Source organism: Kryptolebias marmoratus, linkage group LG15, assembly GCF_001649575.2.
Source record: "Kryptolebias marmoratus isolate JLee-2015 linkage group LG15, ASM164957v2, whole genome shotgun sequence".
NCBI classification, from domain to species: Eukaryota; Metazoa; Chordata; class Actinopteri; order Cyprinodontiformes; family Rivulidae; genus Kryptolebias; species Kryptolebias marmoratus.
Window position 1 is genome coordinate 25,537,701 of NC_051444.1, and position 8,758 is coordinate 25,546,458.

General features: G+C 36.2%; 1 protein-coding gene across 2 annotated transcripts in view; it reads right to left on the reverse strand.

Annotated features, from left to right (window-relative positions):
* luzp2 (leucine zipper protein 2) overlaps window positions 1–4,715 on the reverse strand; it is a 187,411-nt gene extending 182,696 nt beyond the window's left edge. Inside the window, exon 1 of one of the 2 annotated variants that reach the window (XM_017414305.3) lies at window positions 4,447–4,715. In XM_017414305.3, the coding sequence (XP_017269794.1) occupies window positions 4,447–4,508 (62 nt within the window). In that variant the 5' untranslated portion in view covers window positions 4,509–4,715. The remainder of the gene's footprint in view (window positions 1–4,446) is intronic. The other variant, XM_017414304.3, reaches the window with a different exon arrangement.
* Between the last annotated feature and the right edge of the window lie 4,043 nt (window positions 4,716–8,758).

Below are 8,758 nucleotides of genomic sequence, written 5' to 3' on the forward strand. Positions count from 1 at the left end.
ATCACCAGGCTACACAAATATAATTTTGTTCCATTTTTATGACCTGTCTGTATACAAGTTTTTTTTTTGTTTTTTTTTTTGCTATTATTATTTTTGATGGTATGGTAAAAAAGGAAATCATGCTAATTTTGCTCTTAGATTGTTTCCATGCATACAAAAATGAACATGGGCCAAACCATGACACAGATCGCAGTTGTGCGTCAGGACATGCAATGGAATATGCTTCTGAGCTAAAAATTAAAGGAATGGTTCACTGTGTAAAGTGTGTTATAACTTAAAAATGTTTGCCCACTTACTATCTTCCCTTTGTTCTGTGAAAAGTTACAGGATTTTATTTATTAAAGATTTCAAACAAAGTTCAAAGTCCTCTCTTGGGGTTGAATTTTGTTTTAAAGATCTGTGTTAAGCCCTGTATTCCACAGGTGCTTGGGTAAGTGGGTAAGCTTTAGTTTATTTTTTCATCCTTTTGTTTGATCAGAAAAGTCTCATTGAGATGCAGATTCCCAGGAAGTTTTGATTAAGATGCTGGCGTAGATACTGATTAAGAACAATTTAGATTAAGAACAGAGAAAAAAACAAAACAAAATTAAACTAAAAAAAGCAGGAGTAAAAAGTGGTCCATTTCCATTTTGTAATTACTTCTGCTAACCATTTTCGGTCACATCAAAAAACATGAAGATTAATATGCCCATCTCAATATTTAGATATAAATCTGCATTTGACCTCTCGTGAGTTCAAACTTTTAACGCTGTGAGGAGTGTACATGAATAACTCTGCAATATATGCATTATGTCAAATAAAAGCCTTTTTTACACTGCCAATCAAAATTCAGGCTGTCGGTGCTCATTCAGCAAAATATCATGAGCTGCTGTACACCTAAATTGGCTCTCTTCATCATCAGTTGTATTATTGGGATGTAAATAATGACCTGTTTTCAGACCAGAAAAAAATGTACACAACATTGTACACAAAGAAGGCATATGTCATAAAAACAATGATATGTTATCAATACTTCCAACATATTTGAACAAAGAAATATTGTCCTAGCCTTTAAAACAGTTTATAGAATTAAAAAATGATAGTGTCCAGGGGAATTATTTAAAATAATTTCAACACATTTATAAAGAGACTCTTTCATTTAAAGTCCAGGCAGTTTTTAATTAAAAAAAGAGTGCTGCACTGTATGTGTAATCCACATTTCTCAGAAGTCCTTTTAATTGCGATCCAAAACACTCATAAATATTTGATGTTTAAGGGTTCCCACCAGATATCACCATTTCCAAGAAGAATCTCCTAACAGACTTCAAAGATAGTGTCAAGACAATGCGTCAAATATGTTAGAGGAAACGCCTGAAAGGGAATAGCTGAAAGTGTATAAAGGTGGAGCTGTTTAATCTGTAGATAAGGGAAAGGAAAAAAAAAATGTAGATGAGCAGTCTCACTGTTGGAGCCTCCCGACCCTGACCAAGCGGTGCACAGCCATATCTCATGGGGCTCATGCCAATGCAGCTTTGTGTTCTACTTAAGTACTAATTGATTGCTACAATGACATATGGCTATGCACCACTTTTACATGGTCTGAGAAAACTAATCAATCCAATACTTCTTTATTAAAGGTGAACAGAGACTGGAAACAACAAAAAGTTTTTTATATATATACGTATGTGTGTGTGTGTGTAGTTTGTTTTCAAATACAAAAAAACATTTGAAATTTGAAAGGTACTTGCATAGTGTTTCCATGCAGTTAATGATGTAGCACTCAAGACACTTTGAAATAGTCATATGCAATTTAAATATAGGAAAGGGTAAAAATGTGTAAACCTAAAGCTTAACCAAATGTTAGTTTCAAATATTACTTTCACATACAGTAAGTTATGTGGTCACAGATGTAAAATATGACAAGGAATATATTACGCACCAAAGATGTGATGAGACTGATCAAGAAAATCAAGTCAAAGCATTGTGAAGACAGGACAGCTGAAGACATATTTTGTTTTGCTGCTGCATACTCACCTCTCAGAAAAAATCTCTTCAGCATATTACCATTACAGGAAATACAAGGAATAATAAGACCATAGTTGGTGTCCCTGACCTCCACAAAATAGAACAAAAATAGCCTAAGGCAGGTGCCTGAGAAAACAATCAGCAAGAGTACTTTGAGTGCTAGCTAGAGGAAAACCTAAATTGGTCTATAGAATTAAATTGTTCCCTAGTTTCACTATCAGAAAAAAGTAAAATAAGTAAATCCATAAATAGAAGAAATAACATCAGAGAATTTCCTGGAATAGTGCACACAAAAGGAGGTTAACAAACCCCAGAGTCTGAACAGCTTAGAGTCAATCTTGCCTACATTTAGTAAATAGTTTGAAGTTAAACACTGTATGTAACAGCCAACTTTCATTGTTGTACCACTAAAAGGTGCCAAAGAGAGGCTTAAAATCAGAAGACCTTACCGTGAAATGATGCTCAAGTAATTTCAGCTTGATAATAAAAGAAAAGCTAATTCTATCTGCTGCATGTCAACCACTGCAAGAAATACGGATCTACTACTTTTCCTGCTTTGCAGAGATGTAATCTGCCCATGATAGAGTGATTATAAATATGTACAAAGACAAAAAAACAAGAACTCCTACTAAGCAGTGCATTGCTACCTTTTTCCAGTATAACCTCAATATGTTGGCATTTAAAAAATAGTTAAAGGTGAGTACCAAGTAAAATTAAAACAACTCAAAAACAAATTTTAAGTTTTTTCTTTACACAGGTCTTTAAAATACTGTCTTTTTTATTGTTATTCAAAAAAAAGAGATGATTTTATATATTATCCTTCTTAAAAACAAAATGTACATTTATGGCAATCTAAATGTGTTTAAGAAATGCCACATACTTAGCTGTATTTGTTTTTATATCAAATAAAGCTACTAAGTTTAACTGTAGACCTTATAGCATGGTAAACCCTCTGACTTTGACAATGCACAATCTTCTGAGCAGATTATTTTTTACCCGAGTTAAGAAACAAACCATCTAATAAAACACTGATTATATCTGTGTGGTCTGGTAATTACTTTTCATGACATTCCCCCTCAAGAGGTTACAAACAATCTGTGCTGACCTGCCAAATTACCACCGTAATGCCTCCCTCTCCAATTAGTACCTCGACGGATGATGATGATGATGGTACACACTATTTAAGATTAAGGCTTGAGAGTCAGAGTGTATTTCAATTATTTGAAATACCACAGGAGCACTAATGCACGTAAAACACCCAGTAAAATAAAGACAAACAAGAAACAAGATTTTCTGCAGGGTATGGATGCATTTGTTTTGTGAGAGTGTAAATTGTAGGCGTGTAAAGGTTTTTTGAGTGCTTCATTTGCTGTCTCCGAAATGCAAGAGCTTAACATAAAGTCTGTGTTCATATGACTCATGGACCGTCAAAATATTGACAAATATTTTGGACGTAGGCAAAGCCTTGCTTTTCTCAACATATTTGTATCTCTTGTGAGGCAAAACACATCTTTTTATTGCATTTTCTTGTGTTTAGGTTTGCACTGGAGCAAGTTATTTTTCAATCTGATTAATTTTCACAACAGAAACTGCAAGACTTCAAAGCAATTGTTCCGTCTGTGCATTGCTCAGCAACTGCATTCTTCTTACTCACCACAAAGAGATGACAAGAGTATTGAAATGTTGGCGGAAATGAGGGGAAAATGAAAAGGGAAGTTTTAGAATGCATGCCTTCCCTGTGTGTGTTGTGTCGATGGTGTAGTCAAAGCCCCGGATCGCTTCTCACAGCTCTCATTAAGGCAGTGCTGTCAGGCGCTGACCAAGGAAGAGGATGATTTTATCAATGAGATAATGAATCATTAAACTTCCTCTCCCCACATATTTCTCTGTTGATCTTTTTGCCCATCACTCAACCTTCAGCCTCGTTTTAAAGCTGACGTTGCAGATAAGTATGTATGCAGAAGCACACACAAGCACCTGCTCCCTTTAATGCACTGCAACACAAGTAGCCTTGTCCTTTCTCCCAGTTCCTGTCACTTTAACTTCCACCCCGACCAGCAGGCAGCAAAAGTCCCACAAAAAGCAATGTTGCCACTATATTCAGCAGGGATCGGAGGAGGAAAATTCAGTGAATTACCACCACAAAAGGACAACTGTCTCTCATCCTTGCCCCGAACTGAGAAAGATAATATCCCAGTTGAATAGATAAGCCCTTCCTTCCTCCTTTTAAGTCTTCCGTTATCCAGCATGCTTAGCACACAGAGAGCCTCTGCCAGGACAAAATAAGGCTTCAGTCGCTGGCAAGACTGAACAGACCTTCAGGTTAGTAATCCAAGATTTGCAAAAAGGCATGCTTTGAACCTGGACCACCTTTTGTTTCAGACTCTATCAGGGTGAAATTAAAACAAAAATCAATGAAACTCCTTATGTTTTATTTCCTACCTGGTGTTGATGCTCAAAGCTGGAAAGAAAAGCAGTAAGCAAACAGCTTGGATGAATTTCATAGCTGTTTCACACTCCCGTTTCTTGCTCCCTTCTCAGATGCTTTTTGTCTTTCTGCTGTGTCTCTCTCCTCGCTCTCTAGCTCTCCCACTGGCTGCCTGGGTTTTTTAGCGCACTTTCATACACACACGCACAGTGACACACAAGCAGCGAGGCAGACAGATGCAACACAGTGGCTTGGCGAGAGGGAGGATCTCTGGCTTTAAATAACACAGGGACACAGACTGACTTGGTAATGGAAAAGAGCGGGTGGGGCTAAAATCAAGAGAGGGAGATGTGGGAGTGATATGATGTCAGCGCCCATGCTGCTTCAGCTATTGGTGAAAGGCACTTTTTTTTAGCCTTTGTTTTGTGCTTGTTGTACCTACAACAAAACACCTTCCCATTCATTTCATTCTGCCTCCTGCTTTCTGATAGGTGGAATTACAGTAAAACAATCTGTGAAAACGGGAAGTAATCTGAGCCTCTATCATAAGAAACAGTGACAGTGCAGTCACAGCGGAGGTCAGGCAAGATGCAACATAAGATTTATTATTTAAAAAAAAAAACTAAACAAACAAACAAATTTATTAAATTAAAATCCTAACATTCCATGAGGGAATGTATATTGTCAACCACCTTTCCAGCCAATCTGTTCATTGGTTCATGAATTATTTTACTAACAGATGAAAGCCATTGAATTAAAGTTCAAAACAATTGCAAACTGTTAATGCTCTATGTGTGTGTTGGAGATCAGTCTCAGCAACTACCACACCAAATTTTAGGTCAATACCTGTCAAATTAACAGAGTTATAGCCATTTTTGGGTTTTTGAAGGTTGCTGACTAAAAAAAAAAAAAGTTAATCAGTTGGAAATGTACAGCCAATGACTGTGTTCTTCAAGTTTCATTACGCTTTGTCCAGTGGTTCATGAGATATTTTGACAGACAAACAGGCAGACAAACACATGCACATAGATGTGGGCAAAGCCATCCTCCACTCTTGTCTTAAAAATTGGGCCATAAAAATTATAAATGAGCACAGAAAGCAAACCAAGGAGAGTATATATTATGACTGTGATGAAAAGCAATTCTCCTATGGACTTCATTACATTTTTTTCTCCCTTTTTATGTGATCTAGTAAACAATATGTTACTTGAGAGACAAACAAACATGTAGATAAAGAACAAATACGATTTGTGAAAAAAAAATGCTAAGGGAATAAATAATAAAAAGAAATGCAACAAAAGTAACATATACTGTGTAATTATTTTTTTTGATACTAACTTCCAACCGAAATCTTTTGCATGACCTTATCAATCTGTCCCATTTCTAAAGAATTTTGACTTGTTCCAGTTTGTAAAGTGGCTTTAGTTTGTTGAGATTTGTGGACATTAGTTAATACACCCACTAACAAGTGTAGGGGTCTAGACTTTGGGCTGTTGAAGCATCTTGAATCCACATTTCAGAGCCAATGATTGCAAGGTGCCAATGTCCCATGGCTGCAAAAAAACAAACTGAAATATTCACCTCTTTGGCACTGTCGCTGACAGCTTGTAAGTAGTTTTCACAAACATTTTTATTTTGTTCTCACTTGTCCAAAGGACATTATTCCAGAAGTCTATTCATTTGTCCAGAGGCAACTTTACAAACCTTTTTAAATGAGAAGAGAGTTTCTTCTGGCAATCCTTCTAGCCATAGTTGTTTAGTCTTTTTTTGTGATTGTGCAGTCCTAATCCGTAACACTGACCACTGAAGCCTGCAGAGTCTGTGATAGAGTTCTCAATGTTTCTTTTTTTTTAGATATTTTCTGAGCATGGCATGATCCAACCTTGGTCTGAACTTGCTTGGATGTCAAATACTGGAAAGAATGACAATGGCTGTGAGTATTTCATTTGAATGTTCACAGATTGATGGGCAGAGACAATTGCTTCTCCAAGATCGTTTCTCATGTCTTCTTTCTTTGGCATTGAGCTAAGACATACAACACACACACATGCTGCAGACAGGCACACTGCCAAAACGTCTGCTTTTATAGAGGTCCCCAGACTTACTGATGATCAATTAATGCAGTGAATTTGATTACTCCTACCTGGCTGCTGCTCTTCTTTTTAAGTCTTGGAGGCAGCCAGGATGTATGCAGTTTTTTATTGCATGCTCCTTGTTTGGTAAAGTCTTAAAATACAACCGTGTTAAATGTCTTAATTGTCAAAACATTAGACTTAAAAGCTGATGGGTTCAGTTATGTTTCTGGAGATACATTACACTGTTGAAAAATAAAGACTCATTATGTTCATTCCTTAAACTCAACCACCTTGGACAATGATAGAAAAGCAAAATTGCACTGTAATGAAATCATCTTTCTTTCAGCTTCAGTCACTCTAAAAAACTGCTCTGAAATTCAAGGTTAACCTTGTGAAAGTAGGAGCAGCTCAAGAACAAAATTTTAGCACTGGAAAAATGTTACAAGTGAGACTTCCAGCCATGTTATGCAGGTGGAATATTAAGCAGTTCATATAAAAGGTGGAGGTCACACACTATAAGCATGATAAATTATTTCCATTACAGATTTAATAGAGTTTGGAGTGCATTGTACCCTTGTAGTAGCCCATGTACACACTGAAAGATTTCCACTCATTTATTTGGTCTAATTAGAAGCTCATGCATGGAAAGCAACAGTGACCAGTTTTGATGAGTCTGCTGGACCACAGCTCGCCTCAGTTACCAGCTGCTAGTCCTCGGCAGACCTGCGCAATCTATCTCAGTCAAGTTTCACATCAGCTTAAAACTTACGCTCACACTGCTCTATCGCAACTTGTTGAGCATCTTGTAATGAGAGAATGATTACCATAAAATGAGCATGAGTTGTTGATATTATGCAAGATTACATTTGGATAAATCCCCACAGCTAAGCCTGGCTGTCATATCAGTTGATTTGTGTATTTTGTTTACAAATGCTTCATTCTATTTTGCCTAAATGAAAAGTTTGAATTAATCAAACCCACGCGTAGCTTAACGTTTTTCATGAATGTCCTCAAACCAAAACACGTTTTAGAAATCCTGTAGCTTACTTAACACGGTTATATCCCCAAAGACATAAGACATTTCATTGTATGTTTTCAATTCCCAAAGCAGTTTTGATCACAAAAGGTTCCATTTTCTGACAATTTTACTTGAAACAACAATTCATCCCTCTAAAAAAACACAAAAACACCACATGTACCAAGATGTTTTTTGATTCTTTTTATTTTTTTTTCACAACCCAAAGTCCCAATGATTACAGGAATCAAGAAAAAAAACATCCAAATGCTGATCTTAAGCTTTTCAGGAAAATGTTTTTAAAAAGTGCTTTTTTTGACTCAGTGGTTATTATTTATGAGCAAAGTTAAAGGGATAGTCGAGTCAACTTTGAAGTAATGTTTTTGCTAATGGTTATCAATAGTTAGTACATATCAGTCATGATCAGTCTTAGAGCATGGAGAATAGAGAAAGAGGCAAGTCTCTCCTGGCTTTGCTCCTGGCTAGCCAAATGAAGGCCTGCTTTTTTAAAATCTTTTTTTTTTCAGGTTTATTAAACAACTGTTGTTTTTTTTTTTTAAAACGACATTTCAGTGTGAAAGATTGGCTTTACATTACCCTGTTTGTTTAGTCTGTTGCTGTTTCTCAATCCAACAATGTCCATGTTGTGTTACTACAGGAATGTACGCGTGTGGAACATAGATAGACTGTGTGTATATGCCGAAAGAGCCAAAGCTACTGAATGTATCAGTCCGCCAGGACTTGGTTAAATCTTTGACTGACTGGATGGGGACTAACACATTCATCATTCTCAATAGTGTTGGCATATACATGGTCTATTTATGCTTCACATAGGTACCATCTTGTAGTAACAAAGATGCTGTTTGACTGAGAAAACAGCAACACACTTAACAAATGTTGTCATGTCTATAGCTAATGTAGGATTCTTTCACTCCAGTATCTTGTTATTAAGAAAAAAAAGTTTTTTTATAAACCTGAAAAAAACCAAAAACAACAAAAAAATAACCACAGATACTTGTTTGGCTAGCCATTAGCCTAGCTTGGAAAAATACTTATGTCATAGCTGAGAAGGTATTAACTAGCTATAACTATTTGGAAAAAAAAAAAACCCAAAACCATCACTTAAGAGTTCACTGAATTATCCTTTTAAAGTCATGAACGCCCACACAGTGGTGCAATAAAAACCACAAGCAAGCAATTTCCAAAATTCTGTCTTTGAAGTAAAATAAAAAAGTT